The 26,568-nt window shown below is 43.9% G+C and overlaps 1 protein-coding gene across 2 annotated transcripts in view; it reads left to right on the top strand.

Annotated features, from left to right (window-relative positions):
• Positions 1-26,533, top strand: part of eya2 (EYA transcriptional coactivator and phosphatase 2) — a 27,963-nt gene extending 1,430 nt beyond the window's left edge. The window contains exons 2-16 of one of the 2 annotated variants that reach the window (XM_047332804.1): positions 9,195-9,271; positions 9,643-9,684; positions 10,083-10,205; positions 10,791-10,907; positions 15,119-15,195; positions 15,308-15,491; positions 15,999-16,135; positions 16,308-16,391; positions 19,666-19,755; positions 21,818-21,876; positions 22,675-22,835; positions 23,809-23,923; positions 24,629-24,750; positions 24,911-25,011; positions 25,351-26,533. In XM_047332804.1, coding sequence (XP_047188760.1) covers positions 10,103-10,205; positions 10,791-10,907; positions 15,119-15,195; positions 15,308-15,491; positions 15,999-16,135; positions 16,308-16,391; positions 19,666-19,755; positions 21,818-21,876; positions 22,675-22,835; positions 23,809-23,923; positions 24,629-24,750; positions 24,911-25,011; positions 25,351-25,431 — 1,431 coding nt within the window. In that variant the 5' untranslated portion in view covers positions 9,195-9,271; positions 9,643-9,684; positions 10,083-10,102 and the 3' untranslated portion in view covers positions 25,432-26,533. Of the gene's footprint in view, positions 1-9,194; positions 9,276-9,642; positions 9,685-10,082; positions 10,206-10,790; positions 10,908-15,118; positions 15,196-15,307; positions 15,492-15,998; positions 16,136-16,307; positions 16,392-19,665; positions 19,756-21,817; positions 21,877-22,674; positions 22,836-23,808; positions 23,924-24,628; positions 24,751-24,910; positions 25,012-25,350 lie in introns of both variants that reach the window. The other variant, XM_035631959.2, reaches the window with a different exon arrangement.
• Positions 26,534-26,568: the final 35 nt, after the last annotated feature.

Raw genomic sequence — 26,568 nt, 5'->3', positions numbered from 1 at the left:
TCAGAGCAGCAAAGTTGTGGCTCACTGCTCTCTTTCTTTCTTTCTTTCTTCCTCTTTTTCTTCTTAAAGAAATGTAAATAAACACATTAAAAGCAGAAAATGTGACATGGCATTTTCTTGTAATTATTATAATCTTGTTAGATTTTTCTCTTTATATCTAAATCTTCTTTATATATATATATAGTTAGATATATATATATCTATATATATAGATATATATATATATATCTATATATCTATATATATATACGTTGCAGGAGATCAACAACATATCTTTTGAACTTTTTTCTGGACATCTTATTAAATATAAAATTTGGGGTTTTGCATCTTTATAGATGGCCTACTCTACTTGGTCAGTAGAGTCGTTTGCCATTTGCGAGGGGCAGGCAAAGTTGAAACTCCCACGAGAAATGTGTTTCCCATGAGCCTGGCTCACAAAAACGTCCCATACAGTGATTTCGGAATTTTATAAAACAACCTGGACACACGTCTCTCTTCGTCAGTGTCAATCATCTGTCGGGGTTGTAAATCTCACTAAAATCTCCTTATGAACCTTTTATTCTAACCCTCGCAAATAACATCCAGGGGTCTGATGGAGGAGGAGGGGAGGGGGGGGGGGGGGGGATTGGCCGTGTGCTCAGACCACATACCGAAGGTGTGCGCCCGGGTGTGTTTGATTTAACACTGCGGTTCGTCCTCCTAATAACATTAGGTCCCATTTCTGCTCTCCCTGTCCACGGCCGGGCCCGGGACCCTCTCTCGCTCTCTCTCTCTCCTCGGGCTTCATGGTTCTTATTACCAGCTCTAATAAATTGTGAATAAGCAGCAGCCCCCCAAAAAGTCCCGAGCTGTGGAGAATTCCCCATCCTGTAGCACCAGGCAGCCCCTCTTAAGAAAACACAAATTAATTCCGAAACCCCTCTGTAGCCAAACGTTTGTGGAATGATAAATATTTTCATAGGAAGTGCTGCTCTTCCTGACTTTATCTGCACCGATTTCATTATATTTCCTCGCGGCCGCACAGCCCTTGAAGTCCTCCATAGCTTCTGTGCTTTTCTCTGCCTCTCTTTCTCTTTCTTCTCCTCCTCTCTCTCTTCCCCCCCACTCTCTCTCTCTCCCTCGCTCTCTCTTTCTGGGAGTCAAACCTCCTCGCTGACCTGAACTCAGGGTTACAGCGGGGCTGACCTGTTGACCCACGCAGTCTAAAGAATATATTCAGTCCACGCTGTCAGTCGGTATAGTGAAGACATCATCCCAGGGAATAAAAGCGAGTCTGTTCGATGTCATTCAGTGTCAGTATGAATGTCATCTCGCACAGCTTGATTTTTGCTGCGGTGAATGTGATTGTCTTCTGTATTTGGCGCCAGGAACGTGTCTCTTCCTAGCTAGACACTGTTGACTTTGTCTTTGTGCTTTTGCTCCTGCAGCCTCGAATCCAGAGGAAATCAGTCTAAATCTCTATAATCCCAAACTGACAATTTCGAAGAAGAGATATAGACACGTTGTACTCTATGAGGGTGTAAAGATCACGAGGTGACAAGTAGCGTCCTCGCGAGTTTTTCCTTGTTTTGACAATAAGAAACAGATTCATCGGGAAGAAGATATATAGCATTTATCCAAGAACTGTTCAAAATACCGTAAAATAATCTCACTAAATTTGTTTAAAAAAGATAATACAATAGTTCCTTTGAAGTAACTGCTATATGTCTGTCTGAGTGTGGTCATTTGTTTATTTGTATATTTTTTTAAATATTTATTTACTTGTGATTTTCCTATTTAGGTTGTATTTGTTTGCTCAATCAATGTTTTTAATTCTTTTATTTCTAACTTTATACATACAGTATGACTCCTTTAGGGTTAATTGTGGGATAGAGTCTCAAGCACCATCGTGCCGCAAAGACATACAGGAAGTTGCACAGTGAAATCTTAAATATATTAATGGCTAATAATATCACACATTTCAGTTTGTTGGAGTGTGTGTGTGTGTGTGTGTGTGTGTGTGTGTGTGTGTGGGTGTGTGTGTGTGTGTGTGTGTGTGTGTGTACCTGTCAGCATGTTTGGTGAAACGAAAGATCAGAATTGAACAGCGATGGCAGTGACACTGTTGGTTAATCTTTTTCCTCTCAAACAGTTTGAGGCTCTAAAGTGATCCCTCTCTTCCCCCTAAACGTCTTCTCCCCTCCCTCCCGCCTTCCCTCCCCTTTTTTTAAATTCCCTGAAGGCCCAGAGAGTGCCCAGAGAGGCCTCGTGGTCGCGTGTGTGTGTGTGTGTGTGTGTGTGTGTGTGTGTGTGTGTGTTGAACCCCGGGAGCAGCAGCTGTCTCTCTCTATCTCCAATCTCCAAGCCATATCTTGAGTTATCTTGAACAGTTCAAGCCACACACGTCGCAGCGTAGCCGCTGCGACCATATTTCATTTTTCCACGTTCAGTAACAGTTTGGGTGCTTTCCACCGAAAAAGGAGAATTTAATAATTGTCCGTGGCTCTGCGAGTATTTTCATAGGTGTCAGAATTTTTCTTCGGCATCACTTTTCTTCATTGAACCATTTCCTGGATTTAGTTTTTCCCCCCACCATTTTCCAGTTTTGTAATGTCAGCTTATATTTGATAATATCTCATCTTGTTTATCCTTATCTCCTCCAAAAGAGAATAAATCAGTCTCTTGCTTTCAATTTTCTTTCACTTTCTCTCCCTTTCTCTCTCTCTCTCTCTCACTCACACACTCACACACACAGTAAATAAGTAATTGGACCTCAGTCCGTCTGTAACGCCCGTGAGCTTCAGCTACCAGTGGGCTCTGTCTGGCCAGCTGTTAGCAACTAGGGCGGCCAGTCGCCATCGTCTGCTGAGGACACTGATGGAGGGCAAACCTTTTTATCCTAATGACTAATAAAGCAGCGAGTCTGAGAGTGTGTGTGTTCATTAGGGGAAGGCAGGAGCACTCATGCAGTCAGGCGTGTGTCAGTTTTAAATGTGCACGTGCGTGTGTGTGTGTGTGTGTGTGTGTGTGTGCGACCACCCGTCCATCTCTGGACCAGATGTTTTTTTTTTACCTGGGAGCCAGACCACCATCTGACTGGGGTCAGCCCGGTGCTCCAGCCCCACACCCGCTCCTCCGGGCTGCTGGGAGGTCTGCCAGCTGTCCCTCATTCTGACCCCCGTCTCAGGGCACTGGTTCTGGGGGAGAAAAAAGTCTGGGCCCTGGGGTAGGTGGTCCCTTTTCTTTTTCCGCATTTGGCAATGTTGCTGGGGGAAAATTATTAGGGATGTTATTAAATTTGCCGGGGTCTGGGCAGTGAAGGGGAGAGACAGAGGGGGAGACGAAGAAAGAAAAAAGGATTAGGAAGGAGGAAGAGGAATGCAAAAATGCTTTGAGAAGTCATTTACAAAAGGAGTGAGGTGTGTGCTGGAGAAACAGAGATAAAGACACTGGCATTGTTGAGGTAGGAGGATTTGATTACTGAGGGGGGACGGGGGGGGGGGGGGGGGGGGGGGGGTTAGCTTCTGGCATTGAAGCCGTCTTGCAGCAGGAGTCAGTCGAGTGGAAAGGAGAGGCCACCGAGTCGGGGAGGTAAAGTTTCAGAGAGCAGCGTTGGCAACAGGTTCACTGCTGCCAGAGATTAATTAAAGCCCCTCGCAGGATGACTTCTATTTCTCCGTCTCTGCTCCCCTTTTTTAATATAAAGGACTGCTGCATTAGTGAGTGTGTGTGGGTGTGTCAATATATATCCCTCGCGTGCAGGTTCTGAACCGCTCGCTCCAGCTTCCTCATTTTTTTTTTTTTTTTTGGCGGGGGTTGATGATGCAAACATCTTAGTTCAGTTATGGGCTGGGAACGTTACCGATGAGATGGGTCGCACTGATAATGAGCAGGTGCAACGTGGAAACGTCTTACTCCTGTGCTTTTGATTTGTACCATCTCAGCAAAAATGCCAGGCTTGCATTGTGGAGTCGACGGAAAACAACCGGGTTGCTGTTGACATTATCATGCTTTCCCAACGTCAAAAGGAGTGACCAACTGTTTTTTCGTGTGTGTTTAGTTATTCCTTTTTTTGTTGTTGTTGCTGGTGGATGTCTCAGACTCTGAGTAAATAGGAATTGTCTAGGATCTCAACTGGAATACAGCTTGTATCCTTATGTAGTCCAGTGCTCCAGTGACATTACTGGCAGTGACAACACAAGTTGGTTGAGTCATTTTGACATAGTGTCATTGTGATATGATGCTAAAATTCATAGTAAACATTAGTGGAGATTCACAGAACAGAGTGTTCACAGCTTCTACTGGATCGCTTTTTTATTGTTATCATTCATCATGTGTAGTTATGCTTTTAACAAGCACACACACAAACACGCACACACACACACACACATACTTGGAATGCATTTGTCTCTTAATGAATTCTCTGGTTGCCGAGGTCAAGGTGGGTTATGAATGTTGAACATCTGTCAGGAGACCACCAGCACCTCTCTGCACATCTAATGTGTGTCTCCATCTACATACATTTAAGTAATTTCTTAAGCAAAAAGACAAATATTTAGTTATATCAGTTCTTTATAAGAGATTTAAAGAGACTAGAACCTACGGTGAAACAAGTGTTCTCACCTGCTCACAATGTCCTCTACTGTTCACTGAAATTTGATGGAGAAAATAACTGCTAAAACTAATATTAGTGAGATAAAAGCTGCTACATGGTTTCTTTTTTTCTTCTTTTCGCTGCAGTCTGTCGCGTTGAACCGTCAGCCGGGTGTCAAAGGTGCCGATAAAGGGCAGTAGCTGGCAGATGGCACCGATTTCAACCACCAAGTGGCCGATAGTGTCACACAAAAACTAAATACTGGGCCCTTGTTCTGTGTCTTTTATCAGCAACTGAGAGAGAGAGAGAGAGAGAGAGAGAGGGTTTTTTGTGTAGCAGTGAATCAAGCCCCAACATCCCCCCCAGGCACTTAGGCAGACTGTCCAATTTGAGGGCTCCAGGTGGGGTCCCATATGGCACGATTACAGACCAGAGAGTCACCTTGTCAAGCCGTTGATTGAAAAGCGCGATGTTTCAATGTAGGGTCAAATGATTGGAGGGTCACGGCAGTGCGAGACCAGCCTCTGTGGTATGGAGACTCAAAAAAAGACACTGACACAGCACATATGTTGACACTGCAAACAATTGTCTAGCCTCACACACATACACACACGCCAGACACCTGACATTGTAATCAAATAATCTTTTGATTAATGTAAATAGGATAAAACAGCGCACACCCCTTAGAGGAAATGTAGCGTCTGATCACACAGCGAGTTCTTTGTTTGTTTTGTTTGTTTGTCTTTGTTTAGTTTCATATTTATTAAGGGGAAACTTATACTCATACAATAAACCTATAACTGCATCACTTGGCCTCATTTGATATCTAAGCACACAGTATCCACAGATCCTGCGAGATCTCTTCCGCTTGCGTTGCGAGGTGTCTGTTGCCGGTTGCCAATTATCCCTCAGCATGTGGATGATGACGGAGTTAGTGGTAGAGTGAGGCTTAAAACAAAGTGCTTGTTTGACGTTTGAATAAGAAATCCGGTCCCAAGCGAAATCCTTCAAGAATGTACGCGACAGCTCGTCTGTGCACCGACGTGAGAAAAAAAAATCCTGAAATGTTCCGGGGGTAAACGCAAATGTCTGCTAATGTTGCTTCGGACATTCTACGTAACCTTTCCTGCCAACCTTTCCCCCCCCCCCCCCCCCATGTGAGAATACAACAGGAAAATCTCCGGAAAATGAATGACGAGTGAGTGGGCGTGTTGATGATGACTATGAACTCTGCTTTCTGCAGCGGAATTATCGTCATGTCCTGCCTCCCGCCTGATCTACCCAGACGCCCCAGAATGCGTCGGACTCAGACTCAGTCTCCTGCTCCGTCCATATGTGAACGGCAAACTCCGGAAAAAATGTCCACACCCAATTTCTACACTTTCCGTCCGAAAACAACTTAAGACGGCAGGGGCGAAGCCTCTATCGAAGAAGTCAAATCTAGAATAAAACATCCTTAGTAATTGCAGGCTCATATCCAAATTGCCCTTTGGATTCAAAGCTATTCAGAAAGTGTTTTTTTTAATAGACTCAATAACTTTCACAAAGAGAACAGTATTTTAAAAAAAAACACTTGCATCAACACATCGTCAGTCCTCATCATTTTAGATGTGGACTGAAACATGGAGCCCGCCTTGTTTTGAGCCCGACACCCTCCTGAAAAGTGAAGTCAGTTGTCAAATATGGACCAGTTTCACGGCCTGTCATCTTTTGCTAATTCAACAGTTCAGCTGAACAACAGGTACATGTGCCTAAACCCCGTGTATTCCTTTAACTGTATCAAATGACATTTCAACTTAGGGCACAATACTCCATCCTGTGATGTGATCCATCAGCACAAAGGCTAGAACTTGATACCCGTGAAAGAAGCAGTGGTCTAGCAGAACCCTGGGACCCAGGTGAAGCTGGCGGGACTGGCCCTGTGGCCCTGTGGCCTCCTGTGGCCTCCTGTGGGCCCTGCTGGGTTTGTTTTAGCTTCAGTTTCAGCCCTCAGCCCTCCACATCTCTGCTGAGCGCCGCTCGTCTTCCCTCCAGTGTCCTGCAGTTCCCATGGCCTTGTGCGCCCTCCTCCCAGGCCTCACCCTGAACCAGGAAGTGCCTTTCGCTGTCACACGCACAGATTTTGTGTTTGTGTGTGTGCATGCGTGTGTTTGCGTGTGTGTGCGTGTGCGCGTTCAGGACTGTTCCAGGGATGCAGCTGAGGTCAGGGAAATGCAAAGCACAACAGCTTATTTTTCCTCTGTAATGTGGGATCCCTGTTACTCTCTTGAGCTTGATGAAGGTCAGATCGGGGTCTCTGATGGCGACGAGGCCATAAACCAGGTTTAAGGGTCAGTTGTGAAGTGGGAAATAAAGGGAAACATTACCACACGAACACATGATTCGGATTTAAAGTCAGTGTCCACTTGAATTGAAGTTGAAATGCCATGATTTGGTGCTTAATTTGGGTTAGGGTTAGTAAAATTAGAAATAATTAGACTCATAATTTGCCCTTGTCTTTTTTACAGAACACAAGGCTATATTAATGGCATGTCAAAGAGTAAATCACCTCCTGTGTGTCAGCTTTGGAGTCCGCTTGGTTTGTGTTTGTCAAACGGTCAATAACACAGATGTGCAGGTGGATTTCTGGCCCCCGGGATGCGTCGCGGCTGCTTCGCGGTAGTGATACACTTATTTACTCAAAAAACACCGCGAGTCGCCTCGGGGGTTTTAAGAGCCAGGAGGGCAGCTTCATCAGTGGAGCTGACATAACATGAGATTCGTTTTTTTTCTCGGCTGTTCCGCCAAAAGCGCCGCTGTTAATTATGCGAGCGCCGCTCAAGAGCTACTGTATTTGAGCTCGTGCTTTAAAAAGTGCCGCTGACAGTGAAACTCCGGTTGATGAACATTCACGCTGTCACACACAATTTCTGTCTTTTAAGTCTCTCCTTCTTAGACAGCTTTTACCCCCCCCCCTTCACCTTGATCTCTTCGCTGCTGTAAAAAAACCAAAAAAACTGCTGGCCCTATAATTCATGGTTGTCATCTGTCTCTGTCGATGTGTTGTCAGAGAGGTTGGAGGTCAGGCAGTCGGCTTCGGCTTTGCCAGATTGGAATGGCCCAGAGGCAAAGAGACAGAAGGAGGGAGAAGGAGAGAAATGGAATTAATGAGATCGCTCGGCATGTTGCGCGTTGTCATGTAGCAAAGATAAATACAAAGTGTGGTGATGTAGCTGAAACAAAGACTACAATATTACCTACATGTATTTTTATGCTGCTATAACAGCACTGGTCAAGAACTTCTTCTGGGAAGGGAGTCTGACTGCAGGGATTTGCTCCCAGTGAGCCAGCATGAGGTCTGTGCGGATGTTGGACGATGAGGCCTGACTCTGAGTCAACATTCCAGCTCAGCCCAAAGATGATGGTTATGGTTTTTTAGGTTTCGTGCGCTGTGCACTGTTCCGTCACACAAAAAACATTTGTTTACGAACATGGTTATGTGGCCATTTCCATGTTTTTCTCCAACTGGTGCCACAAAATGTCATCTTTGCCTGCCGTGACATGAAGATGTGAGTCGAATGGAACTCATTCTTCTGGACCTACAGTCAAGAGAACATTCAAACCTCCAAGTTTTCCCAGTTCGGCTTCGGTCAGCCACAGCACAGCTTTCAGATTGACCGCCTGCGGGAGTGGGATTTAAGCCTGACCTCGTTCAGCTTCTTTCTTAGACTAATTCATGTGGCATTGACCTCTTGACCTCCTCCAACTCACTTCTGTTGCCTCTGTTAATGGGTTTGGCCAGTCGTACACGTTCTATCTATATTCTATCACAGTATATGTGTGATTTTATAGAGCTATACAGTGAAACATTTCTTTTTCCATGAAATAAAAAAGTTTGTTTTTTTAACTAAATGGGTCTGTTTTTTTATTAATCCAGTGAATTTAATACCTTATAAATCAATTTAATTCATCACATCAATGCAAAAATATGATAATTATGTAAAGTAGCCCTGCTCATTTATGTGCAGCACAATTTTTAAATACCTAATACAATCAGAAAAGTCCAGTTCAACCTCAGTGGAGTCTGTATTGTGTATTTTTCTCCTGTCATACCCAGTCAATCTATCTCCTCCTCTGCAGTCTTACAAAGCTCTATTTTCCATCGATATCATCCTACCAACGTACACGACACGTGCCGAACTGAGAATCATGACTAACTCACACACTGCTGTTATTTTGAATTTGGACCACAGCCTAGTTCTGGATGCTATTTCTGGTGTATTCATCCTAAGAAGCTGCACGTGAACAGAATGAGTCAGCAGAGGTGCGGCAGAGCGTTTTATTACATTTCCCCCCGAGAAGCACTGTTACCTGTCAGGTTTCCGTAACTCATTTGACTGCCTGAGTCTCTAACCACGACCACTCTTCTCATTAATACCACATTTATCTTGTTCCCCTCGTTCTGTTTCTCCTCCTCCTCTCACTACTTATCCTCAAACATAGTCACCTTTTGAACTGTGCGCATTGCGAAAAACGTCCCGCCTCGTCATCCTGCAGCAACAGGGCCCGGGGGCACGTCGCCATGTGTCACTCACCTGCATACCTGTATCCTGATGGTGTGTGTTGGCTATTGTTTCCGCAGGAGAGTTGACAGCTTGAGAGGAGCCTGACTAACAGCAGCGTGACAAGATAAAGAGGATAAAGGCTCTCTCTTCAGAGGCAGGTGAGAGACTAATACCGCACAAATAACAGTGCTACAGATGCAGATTGGCGGGTTGCTATAGCTGGAAATGCTGCTGTTATATTGTTGTGCATGTGAACTCAGCCAACGGATTGAAAACCTTTTAAAAAGAAACCCTTGCATAATGATAAAACTGGTCACAAGGACTGAGCACCCTCATGTTTCTGGATGAGGTAACTGAAATGTGTGGAGCAGCACTTTGAATGAATTTGATTGTTAAAAAAAAAGAAGAATGCTGTTAAAAATTTATAGCCATGTTTTTTTGGGGGGGTCAAATTTTTGAGTTGTCGATTGTTCATTTCCTAACTGTTAATTTTTCCAACTGTGCCCTTTATCGTCTCCTTCACAGGGCTTTTCATCATCTATTTCAAACTCATCACACCTACTGCCGGTGAGTTTTCATTATATTTGCTATTGAAATTAAAACTGGAACTACCGCTGATTAAAATCATGAGATGCGCTTTATCCTCTTCAGTATCAGGATTACGATTTTAAAAAGCACAATGACAAATATTAACTCATTCAGATCTGTTTGAAACGGGAACTGTAACAGACACTCTTAACGCCTGGAATTGAGTCAGAACTTGACTTCCTTCTGTTTGTTGCATGAATTAATCTAGTCTGCAACAGAATGAGACGAGGCTACAGCAGAGTCCTTGTTTCTGTCTCTGACAATTGAGCATGAAGCTTCCTCACAGTCACCTCAAACCGTGACAAAAGCAGATGTACCAGATAAAGAGAAGAAGAACTCACCGAGAAACGCTTCCTCAATATTTCTTCCTTCTCCAGTATCAAGGGACTGACGTGCCATGGCTGCATATGGACAGACTCAGTACAGCCCTGCCCTCCAGCCTGCAGGACCGTACACACCTTACACCCACCACACGCAGGGCTACAGCATGCCATCTTACAGTAAGTACAACACACACTTCATTGTGTAAAATCATCTCAGAAGTTTGTCTGACATACAGGTTCGGCTAGATTTTGGATCACTCAAATAAGATTCCGCAAGTTAGTATGACTCTTCTTTTTTTCTCTTCAGTTTTTTTTTTTATAAACAGACACGAAAAAACAGTACGTATACGATATCATCAATATAAAACCGGGGGAATAAGACAGATGACACTCGGTCGTGTTACAGGAATAGATTTACAAGTGATACACAAACTAGTTCAATGTTGTTGAGGAAAAATGGAAAATGATTCTCAAGAAATAGAAACAAAAAACTAAATGTGATAAACACAAACAACCAGAGCATGTTTGTACTGTACAGTCAAAGAGTAGCCTGCCCTTGACTTGCCTTAACTTGCAAAGCAAAAAAAAACAACGAATTAAAAGCAAGAGCTCACTATGATTTATATCATAAACCTTTATCATTGGTCAATCAAATTTCACAAAAATGTACAAATATTTCTCCTTTGATGTGGTTGTCTCTGACATGCTTGCCGCTCGTACGTTCACACTGAGCGCAGCGTAACTCTCCTGCTTTCTGTCTAGACATTAAAACAGAGGATGGCCTGAGCCACTCTCCGGGACAGACGGGGCTACTGGGCTACTCGAACTTCGGCAGCACTCCTCCCAGTCAGAGCCTCTACGGCTACTCGCACGCACACGGTAGGTCGGAAACACTTCATATATACTGAATATAAGGACCCACTTTCGCACACAGACAGACCTCACGCTATCTTTCACTTTGACCTCGCTGGTGTGAGCGTCCTTCCTCATGCTGCCATCCTCGACTCTTGGACTTTTTAACTGTCCTCTCCGTCTTGTCTTTCCCTCTCCTCTGTTCCCCTCTCCTCTCATCATCCTTCTCTCCTTCTCTCTGCCACACCTGTTCTCCATTAGCTGCGGTCTGGACTCCTGGCGTCAAAAGTCTCCCCACCCCTCCTCTTTTCCCGGGGTCAGGCCCCCTTTCTCCGCTCAGACCAACAACACAGCATGCAAGCACTTGCGTCTTGTAGGGGGCGGGGGGGGGGGTTTGGATAGGAAAAAAAAAAACAGATAGACAGAAAGGAAAAGGAGAAATGGAAAAAAGAAAGAAAGAAAATAAATGATGGAGAAAACAAAAGATGAGTACAGGGTCTTTGCCAAAAAAACAAATGCTCTGATGAAGAGGTGGTATGCTCTGGAGTGCGTACAGCTCTCTACCCACACATGGGTGTGCGTGTGCGTGTGGGTGTGTGTGTGTGCGTGTGCGTGCGTGCGTGCGTGTGTGTGTGCTGTACACATTCCTCAGCCGTCCGGCGCCCAAAGCATGACTCGCTCAGTGCGACTTTATGGCTTTGAAAGCAGCGTAAAATTGACCCTTGTGTGTGAGAGGGGAGAGGTTAAGGTGCATTTTACGGAGGGGTGAGTGGGTTTAATGTTGCAGACGGGATGAGCCTCTTTCCACTGTGAGACAGAACAGTAAACATGACGTGGGGACGTGACTTCGAATTTCCCTTGAACGTTGCCACATACTGTATGTCCAAGCTCTTAAATTGCTCTGTTAGCCTCTGAGTGATCTAATAACTAGAATATGAGCATGTCACTACATCACAATGGGCTAACCGCCATTCAAATATCATGTGCTCACTCTTTAGAGAGAGTGCTTTCCTACTTCGCCGACAAATTGCTGTGACGTCTAAGAAACCCACATTTTTTTTTAAACAAGGTTTTTACTGCATTTCGAGGTGTAAGCACCACAGCGCAACTATGAGCGTGCATAGTTAGAGTACAGTTAAGTTCTGGCTTGTTTCAAAGGTCATGTAACCATTGTTCCTGACGGTGGCAAGTTAAACAGGCATCAGTCAACTACAACTGACCACATGATCACATGTTACGCCGACTTTATAAGTGTCATTAAGAAGCGTGTAATCATGACCTGAAATCTACACCCTGTGCATGTTTTGTGCAAATGAAGCCGCATTAGAAAAACATCCATTCTGAGGAGAACTCGCAGTGCAGGCAGAGGTCAACCGCAGTGCTGGAGCTCATCGAAAAATGCCCTGGCTATGCAAATGCATCACAAATAAGGAAATGGTCAGAAGATTGAATTATGAATTAAGGGGTGTTTTGCTGTCTTTTCATCTCGACTAGTTAAGATTATCAAAGTATAAATAAACATAATTAATTCGCTGTGCTACTCAAAGGCCTCGGGCAGCTAAACCAGCTTTTAAACACCTTAAATGTCAATACAGCAACTCAGGACATTCCATTTGTTTTTTATTTGCTCTCTTGTTTGATGTAGTATTGGCTCTTAAAAAATATGAATGGATTTGCTGCGAATAATTTTGCTAACTGCAAATATTCCTCACTTGAGGAAATAAAGGTGGCTGAACATTTTTCCATTGCACTCAGCAGTGTTACAGCTGTGGTTGGGTTCCATCAGTAGAAATGTCATCTCTACAACTACACCAACTACAAATAAAGTTCAGGTTATTGTCAAGTTTATTACGAATTGGATCTTAGGTCAGGCTTTAGGTTGGATTAGTTGACTGGTATAGCATAGACAAATACTACTACACTACCTATTAGTATATAATTCTGATTCAGACCATGAATAAAAAAAGTCTAGAATATGACATTTTTTACCTTCCCATATACTAGTTTTCCAAATTATTCCCTCTTTAAAAAAAATATTCAGATGTCAGACATTATAGAGGAATGTAAATATTTTTGTAAACACCCATGAAAACCTCTTACACACTGCAGAGCGTTCAGGGACTGTGCTCTGTTTGAGCACGACTGTTGAACCAACAAACATTTTAAAACGGAGTGTAGTTTCGAGTTTGAGGGACACTGTTCCCAAACAAAATAAATTTGTTTGAATATTTTTATGCATAAATCATTAGCTGCGAACTTCAAACGGTAATAAACTGCCACAACGACCAAATGTTTGTAGGATTTCAGAATGTTTCCATGTCATCCATTACACTGTACACAATACTCAAGCGCACACACACACACACACACACACACACACACACACACACGTAGGCACACACCCTGCAAAAAGCCATCGAAACACTTACTTACACTGTGTGTACAACTGAAACCAAATGGGGACGATGGGAGCCTTCTTGTGTTTACTCGAGAGACCTCCTGCATTTTTCCTTTAGTCGCTTTGAAGACTGTTATGTTGTTATGTTGGAGGTTTCAGTGTGGTTCTTCCACTGAGTCATTATTCTCTCTTTGTCATGCACTGTAGCGCGGAGGAGAAGAAACGGGGGGGGAACGAGGGACTGATAAAATGATGGGCGGGCGGTAGACTGGAGGAAAGCGAGAGGAGAATAAGTCTTTCTTATCGCCGGGGAGAAACAGTTGGAAGTCAAACAGGATAGGTCCACTACGGAACATCAGATCAACCTCCTAACCATAGCCTGTAATAACTGACAAACAAAGGGCGATTTATCAAATAGGCTATATCTCAATTCGTCGAGTAGCAAAACCCACCCAGTTATTAAACACTACAGTTGGAAACCAAGCAATTGTTTGCGGATGTAATTTGCCCTGTTTTCTGTTTGAAGACAGATAATCTATTTGCATTGCACACAATCATCCATCTGAGCCAATGGCAAGTTTCACCTTGTCAATAATAGGCCTTTTTTTGAAGATGCATATTTGAATTTAGATGTAACCTGAGATATTACAGCAAGTACACACGTCAGCCACAACATTACAATGCACTACATTACAAGTGTGCCGTAAAAAAAATTATGTAGATCAACAACCTCATCTGTGCTTTTTCTTTCTGGCTAATTATCAAATGCTACTAAACTAGGCTGGTCAACATAGTAAACATCAGTGTGTTAGAGTAACCCCTGTAAAGGAGGTATTGGCCCAGCTCTCCGTTTTAAAGGGTCCGAGTCTGGGTCCTATAGAATATTACTCTGATAAATCAAACGGTTACTGGTTTCCACAATCACTGTAGTAATATATTTAATTGTGCCGTGGTGATTTGATTGTTACTTTCCAGTACCAAGGATAATAAACTGCCCATTTCCAACCGTCTGCCCAAAGTGAGCTTTCAAAGTTTAATAATCCATCCATAAACTGCAGGGAAAGCTGTTGGGACATTGGGAATATTCCCCTTAATGGGAAGCCATACACAATGAAACTCTTTTGCCCAATTAGTGTCAAAAGTTCAGCAGTCTTTCTTGGCTTGTGCCCATCCCTTCTGCAAATGTCTCGAAAAAGAAATGGAGACACCTTCATCCAGCTCCATATCCAGCCAACAGGCAAACAGAGGGAATGGAATGAAAATTAAAAAAAGGTTGTCCAGTGCCTTGGGTGGAGGTGATGGGCTTACAGGAGCAATGATTAATACGCCAAACAAACAGAACGGACGGACTTGACGGGGACGATGCGGAGGTGAGACAAGCGTCACTGTGGGGCGAAACTGCTCGGAGGAAGACGTTCCTGCCTTAGCTTGATTAGAAAACTAAGACGACTCTCAGAGCAGCGGCAGACTTTCCCACCTGTATTGTTATGTCAAACGTAATCCTCACTCATCCAAGAAAAGATTAATTGACTGGACGTGGTTGGGGATAATTGAAGCTGAGTCGTCGGGAGTCCCCTGAGGCCACGTGTGAATGGTTAATAGGATATGATATAATAATATCTCACTCTCAGCTCCTGCAGCACTGGGCTGTCGCCCAGCTAGGAGTCGACGTGCTCTGCTCATTATTCTCCGCAATTCAGTTTCACAGATCGGATTGGACGCTGTAAAGTTATACCTGAACTTGGTTCACTCAAAATGCAATGCAGTCTAATCTTTATAGATTACATCGTTGATTATTATTACCTGACAGTTTGACCCTGATCTTCGTCTCATTTGTCAGGTGGTGGTATTTCATCTGGAATATTTCAAGGCACCCATGCGATCTCCAGCACCACCCCTTTCAACCCGACCCAACAAGTGAGTCATTTTACCTCAGTAATGATATCTGCACAATTTTGGAATTGAAATGTGCATATTTTGATTTCTTTTCTCTGCTGGCAAACTACTATTATGTCTTCTTCTTTTTTAGGAGTTTTCCGCGTACTCGAGCTACAGTCAGAGTCAGTACTCTCCGTACTACAACTCGCATCACTACAACAGCCCCTACCTAACCAGCAGCAACATCAGCCCCAGTGCCATCACAGCTCCATTAGCCTATCAGCACCAAGAACACCCTGTCATGCTGCCCAATCACAGCCCAGAGTCGCATACAGGTAAGGAGTAATGAAACCACGTGTATATCGTATACGTTTTGTGCATCCCGTCTAGTCTTCGGGGAAGTAAAGCAGCCGCTCTGACACCTTCTCAAGCAGCATTACTCGAATAAATGTTAGAGAAAATAGAGTTGCTAAACCAGCAAGTGGCCCCAAGGAAAATGAGTTCGAATCCCCCGAACTGGAAGGCTGGACAGACTTTTTTTTAATGACAATCCACTTGGGGACAAGTGTTGTACTTAAGTGTTTTGATATTACATTTGGACAAGTTAAAGTTAAAGTCATTTTTATGGACATTTAGTTTTGGTTTGAGTGACTTGTGTCCTATGTGGCATTGTTTTTCATTGTCAAATGACAGATTGTTGCTGTTAAGAATTCAAATCTCTCGGAACCTATAGAACGGCGGTATGGTGAATGATTTAATATAAGTCTGGCTCTTGGAAAAAAAAAAACAAGTTGTTTTATGAAGACTGCTCATCAACGTTGTTGTATGTTGGTGCGTTTAAGGAGAGTACCACCCACCGCCCAGTCCCCCCACACCAGGTAAAGAGGAGGGGGTCCCGGCACGGAGGGGGTCAGACGGGAAGTTGAGAGGGAGGAAGAGAGCCAGTGACCCCGCTCCACCCCTGGACTCCGATATAGAGGTGAACACATGCACACAGTGTCGAGAAAATTATCAGTACTTCTCGACAATATTTATCTTTCTCTCTCTCTCTCTCAGACTCACACTCGCAGACACACACACACACACACACACACACACACACACACACACTGTCATGAGGTTAACATTACATATCTGTTATTTCTCTGCAGCGAGTGTTTATCTGGGACCTGGATGAAACCATCATCATTTTCCATTCGCTCCTCACGGGAACCTTCTCCTCGCGATTTGGCAAGGTACGGTGATACAACCCCTCCCTTTGTCGCGTAGCTCATCACACGTTGGCAATAGTCGAGTACGCATTAGGTAGGTGCATAAAAACCCTCACAACAAACCAGTGTAATCTTTGTATCATCAATTCGCCCTTTGTTCCTGGGATCCGAGTGCTTATTTGACTAACAGTCGAAGGTTTGGCTGCCTGAGCCTGAGTCCGTGACCTTTGGGTCTCATCCCTGAGCATTTTCACACGCTGGCCGCTTTTGCCTCTCTGCCCTCGTGTTTCTTTTCATACTGCACCGGGGTTGTTTAGCTACCCCGGCGTCCCGCGGCGTGATTGACACCCCGCAGGACCTTTACAAAACAGACCGGCAGCTGACAAGGGGCGGACAGTGGTGTGTTTCTTGTTTTTGGCCGGGGATCTGTGTTTTGAATTCTCACGGTCCCCCTGCGGGTTGACACAAGGCTGATGGGAGTTTATGAGAGCACCGTTTCGGATCGGTCCGGCCCCCGGCAGGCCATGCATGCCGTTGTTTCTTTTTCCTTTCTTTTTTCTGCCGCCGAGAGTGGGATGAAGAGGAGAAGGGGGAGCCAGCGCTAGAGAGATAGAGAGCAAGAGAGTGGATGTGTTGAAATGTGACTCATCTGCCAGAAATTCCTGATATCCTCCCACCCACCCAAACACCCCGCTGCTGGAACCAGGGGAAGCTCAGTTGGACAGAGTCTGACATCAAAACTCAGACATGCAGCCGGAGAACTGAATGAGTGACAGCAGAAAAACAGATTAGCAGTCCAAAGCATCGCGACATCTTACAGGCCTTTTGTTTTCTACCTTCCAAATTTTTTTGCAGCTATCTCATCTGACAACCATTGTGCATTTCTTTCTGGCGTGAACTTGTCTCTTCTTTGTGTACTGCATTTAACAGCCAGGCCTTTCACCAATCGGGGTCAGTCTGTTAAACTCTCATCATAAACACAATGCTTCGAAGGCAAGTGTAAGGCCCGACGTGCACGAAAGACACGGGACGTGTTGAAAGGAAAGTGGCTTTCACCGACTTGGTCTGACCGGAGGTGACCGCAGATCCAAACGAGGGATCTGGTCTCCCGCTATCCCCTCTGTCATACAGCGACCCTGTCTGTCATCCCGTGCGCGAATTGTCTCCCCTGCATGTGTCTTTCACATCAACTATATCCCCATGCGCGAGAGCTGAGGTGGGAACTAAAGGAAACCGGGGAGCTTTTTCTCCCTCAAATTCTTGTCTCAGATTAACAGACAGGTTTTTGTTTGTCCCTCTGTATGAAAGCAGCCTTCGTCTCTGGAGGAAGGTGATTACAGATAATTATTTCAATTATTAGACAAGCAGGACAAACGCCTCTTAAGCCTTTAACCCCCTCCCCCTTGATCCTTTGCATTCATCTCTTCCTTCTCTGGACAGTGTTTTGCAGTCCCTGCCCCCTCGTCATTTTCTTCTCGTCCTCCTATTGAACTTTTGCCGCCCTCTGTCCCCAATTACCTTTTTTCTCCCAACACCCTTTTTCTTACGGAGGCGGGCATTTTGTAATCTTCCTCATTAAACCTCCATGTGTCATCAAGCCCATTTCTGAATCTCGGAGCCAGGAGACGGCTCCGCTTGTCAAATCCAGATGCATTAATCTCATGCTCACCTTTGGCTGACACCCTCGCTGCTTTTCCTGTCTCGCTGCCAGAGACGAGCCAACGCTGTCATCAAGACAATACGGCGAGCAGACGTACACACACACCTTCTTTTGTGGCCGTGAACCACGGCACGCCAACGCTGTTTGTCAGGCGGACTGCCAGCACATCGTGATTATGTGTTTATCCGATGGTGATTTACAATTTTTCTCATCAAGAAACAAAACTGAGAGGTGAAGAAGGTGAAAACACCTACTTCAACAAGAACAAAAGCACAGTATATCAGAGAAAAACCTGTTCTATAGCTGTTTTCTCGCACAAGATGTCCCTGCTCTGCTCTCACATGGGCTCACACAGAGGATGAATCCAGGGGGACTGGCAGGAAAAAAAGCTCCGGAGATTGTCTGGAACAACATTTGTGGACATTTGCGTTCTCCCATACAGCCCAAATTTCAGAAAAATGTCTGGACTTCAGTGCAGTGCGTGAAAGCAGCTCATGTCAAATGCAGATGAAATCTGCACGACGCTATCATCTTTCTTTGGGAATCATGCCAGAGTGTTTTAGCCGATTACTACTGATCACAATGACTTGTGATGTTGTGTTTAAGGGTTGTTTTGTTCCTACACCATCCCAGGAAGCCGTAGATTTCCAATAATTTCCCTTTCATGGAAAATGAATTGGTGGACTCTTTGGTAGAAACTTTGCAGAGCTGCGTAATCCATTACTAGCACGGCCCTAGAGATGGTCAGGTGGATTGGCAAGAAAATTTGTTGCAGACTTCGATGGTGCCCAGAAAATAAATGACATCTAAAACTTTTGGAAAGCCCACGGAGAAATATAACGACCCACGGGTTGTTTTGATGTCTTCTACTTGCAGACTATGCGAGTGCATTGTTGCCTCCCGCCGGTTATATACTGCATATATATGGATATATATATGGATATATATATATATCGTGAGTGGGGAAGTAATTCTGATCACACATTCTAATGCCAGGTGTGAGCTGACATACTGATCGGATCGCCCAGGACGCATGTTAAAGCCAGGTATGAACAGGGCCCGAGTCAGGCGCGATAATAAAGATAAGTATCGGCAGAGTTTGACTGACGCGTGGGATAAATGGCCTGTTCACACTTGCCTCTCCCCTGAAACCTGTTTATGTCAATCCAGTTGATGGTTTTGCCGAAGAAGGGAAAGGAGGCGAGCTCAGGGAGACAAACAGGCGGCAGCGCTTACCAGGCGAGGACAGTGACGAGGGCAATAATGTTCAATGGGATTTGACTGATTATTCTCTGAATACCAAACCGTCAATCTCAGCTCAAGCTCACGCTTCTTACTGTTTATCAACTCACTGTCAAGTGACAGGGCTGCTGTTGTCTAACCTCATTTCTTTCATTAACTAGGTCAAACCAGTTTTCTTTCATTTAAAGTGTGTTTGACTGTGGTGCAGATAGAAAAGAGACGTAACTGTGCCAAAGGGGGAATTTCTTTGTATATATACGCTGAACATGCCTCAAGATATAAATACTTATACATCCACGCTAAGACACCAATAACAACGATTTGTGGGCAGCGTGATTCATTTTCACGTGCGTGTTTGTGTGTCTGTCTGTGTGTGTGTGTGTGTGTGTGCATCAGGACTCCTCAAAGGCAGTGTCTCTCGGCTTGTGGATGGAGGAGATGATCTTCAATCTGGCTGACTCGAGACTCTTCTTCAATGATCTGGAGGTTTGTTTTTTATTTTTTAGTATTGCCAATGAGAAAGTTGCAGGATTACATTTTCTTCTACGCTCCCCTTAATCTGGTACATTGGACATGGTCTAAAAATGTTATGACAAATACACAATACTGAAAGATGTATTTGCATGGCAAATAAATGTTCTATTATCTTTGATACTGTGTAACTTAACGACCGACATTAAGCCATCCTTCACTGAAAAATCGTATATTCACATTTTCCTCACGGGATACTTGTTTTCTTCGTTTTATTGAATCATTATTATTTTTCATAATTGGTTAATTCTGCAATAAGTAAGTTTGGAAAGTAGAAGCACTGACAGTATTTCCACTAGTGTAAACTGAGCAGACAAAACTTCCCTGCAAGAGGTTTGACATTTGCTGTTTTCTCACCACCTGGCATAAAGCAGCGTGCCTGTCATTGTAGAAATCCCCTCAGAGGACATTTACCCTGCGTTAACACTTACTGCAGCATTTTCCAAACAATTTCCCCTTCCTGCGAAGTGACGCTCCAGCAAGAAAACTAAAAGAAGGGGGCTGTTCAGCGCTGGCACTGCGAGCGCTTTCACATTTAGACCTATGACCCGCCGCCTAGAAAAACCCACCAGACGTGGTGGGAATTTGGGCCGAACCCCCTCGAAGAGAGGATGACAGGACTTCACTGCCTGCTAGCGACTGAACAGTGCATGTGTTTTTCATCCTGAATACCTCGCCCCCGTTCTGACAATGAAAAAAGAAAAGACAATTAGGGAGGGCGAGAGAAAGAGAGAGAAAGTACGCTTTGTGCTGTAATTATAGGTGTGTGTCTGAGTATCTGAGAGGAAAATCAGTCCAAGGGGAGGAGGAGCAGTCGAGCGGAGGGAAAGGAGCCAACAAAGCCATTTGCAAACCCGGTTTTTATCGCCCTCTTTTGTTGTCAGGGCTCTGAAGGAGCAGGCGACGGTGCGCTCACCAACGCTGTCGAGTCTTGAGGTGCAATTATCTCGTCCCTCTTACATCAGTGGCTCCATCAGTGGCAGCGGGCGACGTCGCCGCTGTCGTGACTGTAACACCGCCAGGAGTAATTACAGTATATTCGGTGAGCACCACCGTCCGATAAATCAGAATTTTTGACAGACCAAAATTAAATAATGACTGAGAGTCAACGGCGAGATTAGATGGTGTTGACGTTGTCGATGAGTGGCGCTGCCTTCAGTTCCAGTTTTGATCGAGTTGCGTTGTGTCCGGTCAGTCGCAGCATCCCCGAGCGGGAGGCGAGTTGCAGCTCTTGGGAAGAGCTTTGCAAGAGGGTGCGGGGGGACCATGAGGTCGGGCACACGACGAGCGTGATCGGAGAGCCCGTGCGTCCTGGGTCACCGTGTTACAACAAGGACTGTATGTTTATGTGAGAGAGAGAGAGAGAGAGAGAAATCAGAGCGAGCCTATGATTTTTTTATTTGCCACTTGTTGTATATGTTGTATGTTTTTTTTTTTCGCGACCTACGATGACAGTTTTATGCTCCTTGTTGTTTGGCTTCTTCCAAGGTATCCAACTTTAATAGCTGTTTGTCGAGTTCCTGATTTGACTGCGTGTTGCTCAAGGTGTCTGGGCTGCAGCCACATGTTTGAGCTCCAATGTGGTTTCAGTCCCTGTGGTTTGGTTGATTTCATTAATGTTCAACAGGGAGGAACAGCATGCGCGCCACTGCGCTCGTCAAAGACAATGGGGCGTCTCTTCAGAGGGTTTCTTTTTACCAAAATGTTGGCTGCACTTTAAAACAATGTAGATTTACTTTACTTACATTTACTACGTGGTTACACAAAAATGTTTTGCACCACCATGCTGACTGTCCTGTATCTCTGGCGCCTCCTCGTCTCAGGTGCAGACACCTCCTTTCCTCCCTCCTTGTCTTTTATTTTGAGATTTCTTTTTTTAAATTTTTTTTTTATTCTTGTTGCTGCTATCACTCCAGGTGGCTCCCCCAAAGAGGAGAGAACCTGCCTGTACATGGATTCAACTCTGAAAACGGATCTCTTGATATATATATCCGCTCTCTCTCTTTTAATTTCCCAGGAATGTGACCAAGTTCATATTGATGACGTGGCATCAGATGACAACGGACAGGACCTGAGGTAAAAGCTTCTACTGTGTGACTGTACTCAACGCTCCGCTGGAGAGACGCTGACAGTTCTGCTGTGGCTTGTGAACCAGACTTGCCCTCTGGGCTTTAGTGCACAGGAGGGGGGGGGACGACAAGGCAGGGAGATGAGATGAGGAGTCTGTGTGTGTGTGTCTGTGTGTGTTCATGCATTGCAAACATGTGCATGTCTTTTATTTTCCCAACATCCACACAGCCATATAATATGTCCCATGGATTATCCAATGCTTTCATTTCTCATCAGAATATCTGTTTATAATTCTCCCTGTCTCGCTCAGTCCAGACGTTTTATTGCATGAGCTTGTCGAAGCACTTTGGGGTACTTTTAGGAGTGATTTGAGAAAGAGCTAGACTGCACCAGAGTACTTTTCTGAAGTATTTATTTTACTGGACTTGGCCTTTTTCATCTCAAAGACTTTTTTTTTTTTATGTTTACCCATGCTGAATATATATACTTCATGATTTCTAACTGACAAAGCTTCATTCATGGCAACGTTCAATTTTAAAGCATTTCTTTCTTTCTTTTTTTTGCGGTTGCACTGGCACACGTCCCTCGATTTGATGAATGGTTTCACCGCTGCCTTCTCCTTCATAGAACCGAATAGTTTGAATCAATTCCTGGAGCTTGAAGATTTATGTAGTTGTACCACTTCTTTGAGCGTGGCCTTTAAAACACTGATGATAGTGCAATTATAAGATGCTGAGGAAAATACGGTGTGCGTGTCTTTTATGATCTACATCCTGGCCGTTTCCTGTATTTGCCATCCTGCAGCACTTACAACTTTGGGTCGGACGGCTTCCAGAGCCCAGCGGGGGCCGGCTCTCTGTGCCTGGGGTCAGGGGTCCACGGAGGGGTAGACTGGATGAGGAAACTGGCCTTCCGATACCGCAGAGTCAAGGAGATCTACAACACGTACAAGAATAACGTTGGGGGTAAGCTGTCATTTTATTTCACACGAGGTATACAGGATTAACCGTAGACATACAGTGAACGTATTTATCTTATTAAAGATATTGAGACCTGTCGTGACTTCTGTGAGTTCTGACTTGGGTGGGATGTGCAACAAAAAAAGACCAAATGATTTACCTGTAAATATTGAAACTCAATAACTGAAGTACAGATTGGAGCAAAGGTTCTTTGATTTGAGGTGTAACACAGGCCTATATTCAAAAATATATTTTTAAAGCCGCAACATGTGTTTTAGGATCAAAACACAGTGAGAATACAATAGCAAACACCTGCTCTTTCAACAAAAGATATAAATAAAATCCTTGTAAAACAATATTTATTTACAGATGCATAACCCAGCGTTCGTACGGTCGCTTGAAATCCTTGAAAATGCTTGAATTTTAAAGTTTCGTTTTTCAAGGCTTGAAAAGTGCCTGAATTTTGGATAAAGTGCTTGAAAATGCTTCAACTGTATCAGATTTTTTTTCACAACAAACACATGACACATTTTAAACCAATACAACTCATGTGTCCTTTATTTTCTTATCCTTCTGTTATTACGAAACAGGATTATCGCTGTTTGTAGCATAATACCATCTCTTTAAACGTATGTATTCGTAGAAATATATAATTTACCGCAGCTGTAAGGTGCTGGAAAAGTTTGAAAAGGTGTATGAGCCCTGACAACCTATCACATGAACTGAATCACGGCGTGGTGAAGGAAAGCTGAAAGAGAGGACAGGTTTGTTTTGTCAACGAGGACGATGAGTCCAGCGGTTGTTCACTGCGAACCCCTGAACATAGACACTGCCGATTACACTTGGCCGCTCTTCCAGCAGCGACTGCAGACAAATTTGAGGACGTGTAATGTCTCTGACAATAACAAACCTTTATGCCCGCCCCATGTTTTCCGTCGCTGACCGTCAAGCCTGTGCGTCTCTTCCCCTGACTCGGCAGGTTTGCTGGGCAGCCCCAAGCGGGAGGAGTGGTTACAGCTGAGGCGAGAGATGGAGGTCCTCACTGACCTGTGGCTGACTCAGGCACTCAAAGCCCTGGCTCTCATCAACTCCAGGTCAGTTCCCGCCGCAACGGCTCGACTCACACCAGCCAGTGTCGACCGACTGTACAATGCAGCTATGGCTGCATTTTATTATGTGTTATTATGATTATGGCAGTCCGTATCCTTATAAGAGTCAAATGGATCTAGGGCATTGCTGTGGCGTGTGGTATATAAGATCCAATAATCACATTAAGCACATCTTCAATTTATCAAGTAAACGTACCAATTACACCGTTTAGAAATACTATTTTGCAATTCCTGTTTTCATGATCCCCATATCCTACTTATGTAAAAGTAAATGTTCTTATTAGTCAAATGTAACATTTCTAATTTTGCAGAAAATAATGGCTACTGGATTATTATTATTACTGGTGTATTAATGTGTACATAGAATATATTGTTTAATGTGGAGGTAATTTGAACCACTTCATACTGTTGTTTCATTTTTAATCTATAACAGTGCATCATATTTTAGAAGCTGATCATATGTTTTGTTTGAAGAATCCTAACCTGGAAACTTACAGCTGTGACGTAAATACAGTGGAGTAAAAATTATATATTTCCTCTTTATTCTTCATCGAGGTACAGAGTAGCATTAAATGGGGTTTATAAAGTACACAAACCTCAAAACATTTGAGGTTTGTGTGCGATGCTTTAGTAAATGTACGTACTTACTGGTCATAACTTAGAAATATGAATGTGTACATCCTGTTCCAGGCCCAACTGTGTGAATGTGCTGGTGACCACTACTCAACTCATCCCGGCCCTCTCCAAGGTGCTACTGTACGGCCTGGGCTCAGCCTTCCCCATAGAGAACATATACAGTGCCACCAAAACAGGTAAAATCTGTGAAAGAAAGGACAGACAGAATGATAATCACAAATAATAATCAATAATACAGTCAACCATAATCTCCGCCTGCCCTCTTTCTCATTTTAAATTGTTTCTCCAACGGTACGATTTGAACATGTTGTCCTGTGATTTTCCCTCTTCCCAAAGGCAAAGAAAGCTGTTTTGAGCGAGTCTCTCAGAGATTTGGTCGGAGAGCAGTGTACGTCGTGATAGGAGATGGAGCCGAAGAAGAGGCCGTGGCCAAGAAGGTGTGACTAACTCGCTGAAAAATGGGCCACAACTCATCGGTTGACCTTAGAAAACCTTGACCTTCAGTTAACCTCAAGACTTATAATTTCTGGAGCCCAAGTCAACGGTTTATTATTATTTATTTTTTTATTTTCTTCTGGATTTGTCTGTTCGGCAAATACACAGGCCAACATATTATCCACTCTGTCTAGTATTACAGTCCCCCTCCAAACCACAGTCCATATTTCACATCTGTACTGCATCTGGAGGAACGCTGGAAAGATGTCTGCCCTTAATCTTTTTCACGTTTTACATTAAAAACCTCTATTTCATTTCTAATTTCATTTCTGTTTTCTCAGAAGAACATGCCGTTCTGGAGGGTGTCCTGTCGGCCCGACCTGGAAGCTCTGAGCCATGCACTGGAGCTGGACTACCTCTAGGGGGCGCCAGTGATCACACTCTCGCTCTTGCACCCGAATCGTGAGATGCTACCTGAATTCCTGAGTGCAGCGAGTGGGCGAGTGTGTCCGCAGAGACTGATTCAGAGTCTGCACTGGCTGTTTGGAGTGAGCACCCTGGCGGACGATTTCACACCACGGCCGGTCGGGAGCTGCGAGGAGTTCTGAAGCGAGGCTGCTGCACATCTCCGACACGTAAACATGCAGACAAATGAGCAGGACCAAAAAAATAAACAAGACCAGAGCAACATAAGGGACCAAAGCTTCATAACTAACCCCAGGAAAAGTTTTTTAACGTTTATTTTTCATTCTTATTCAGTTCATCTCAACTCTATGGTGACAGACTTACATAACAAAATGTTGCACTGAAAACAAAATCTTACATCATGTCTGCATGGATGAATGGTGTCTTTTTATATTTGTCGTGAGGCTTTGCTCATTTTTCCGCTGGCCACTACTATTGTAAAGAAAAAAATGTTAGAAACAGAGTCGTCGGGTGACGTGGTAAATGTTCCGCCTTCACCATCACTTTAGATTGGTTTGATTCATATGTCGACTAGATACATGTCAAGTAACATCCTCCTCATAATTAGAGGCTATTGAAAATAGTCTGTACTACAAATGTGAGCTATTTATTATTGTTCAATTCCACAACACATTGAGGTATATATATAGTTTTGGAGCTTTACTTAAAAAATATATATATCACCTTAGAGACCAAAAATCTGTGTAAAAAAAAAAAGTTTTGATAAGAATTTGTCTTGAAGATGCTGTATTATAGACTAGTGCTCATCCTTACTTTTGATTCTGGGTTGTATATGTTTTCTATTCTTCTTTTCTGTCCTCGTTTTCATTCCCTAATAACCTGTCTGTAATATAGATGATCTGGTATGGTTGTGCATGTGCCGATTACACTGCCTGACAGCTTAGCTACGATTTGTATATAATGCTTTATTGTCCATTTGTTTGTTTTTTTGACAGAGTGAAAATAGATTAATAAAGATAAATTAATTGCATTGCGGGGAAATGCGGGTTGAGTTTCATTTGATTTCACTCGAAATAAAACGTGAGACAAATTCATTAATTAATGATGAGTTTTTTCAGCAGATTGACCCCAAA

The sequence above is a fragment of the Scophthalmus maximus genome, chromosome 6 (assembly GCF_022379125.1).
Source record: "Scophthalmus maximus strain ysfricsl-2021 chromosome 6, ASM2237912v1, whole genome shotgun sequence".
NCBI classification, from domain to species: domain Eukaryota; kingdom Metazoa; phylum Chordata; class Actinopteri; order Pleuronectiformes; family Scophthalmidae; genus Scophthalmus; species Scophthalmus maximus.
The sequence above is the reverse complement of the archived record's forward strand: the minus strand, read 5'-3'. Positions and strand labels throughout refer to the sequence as shown.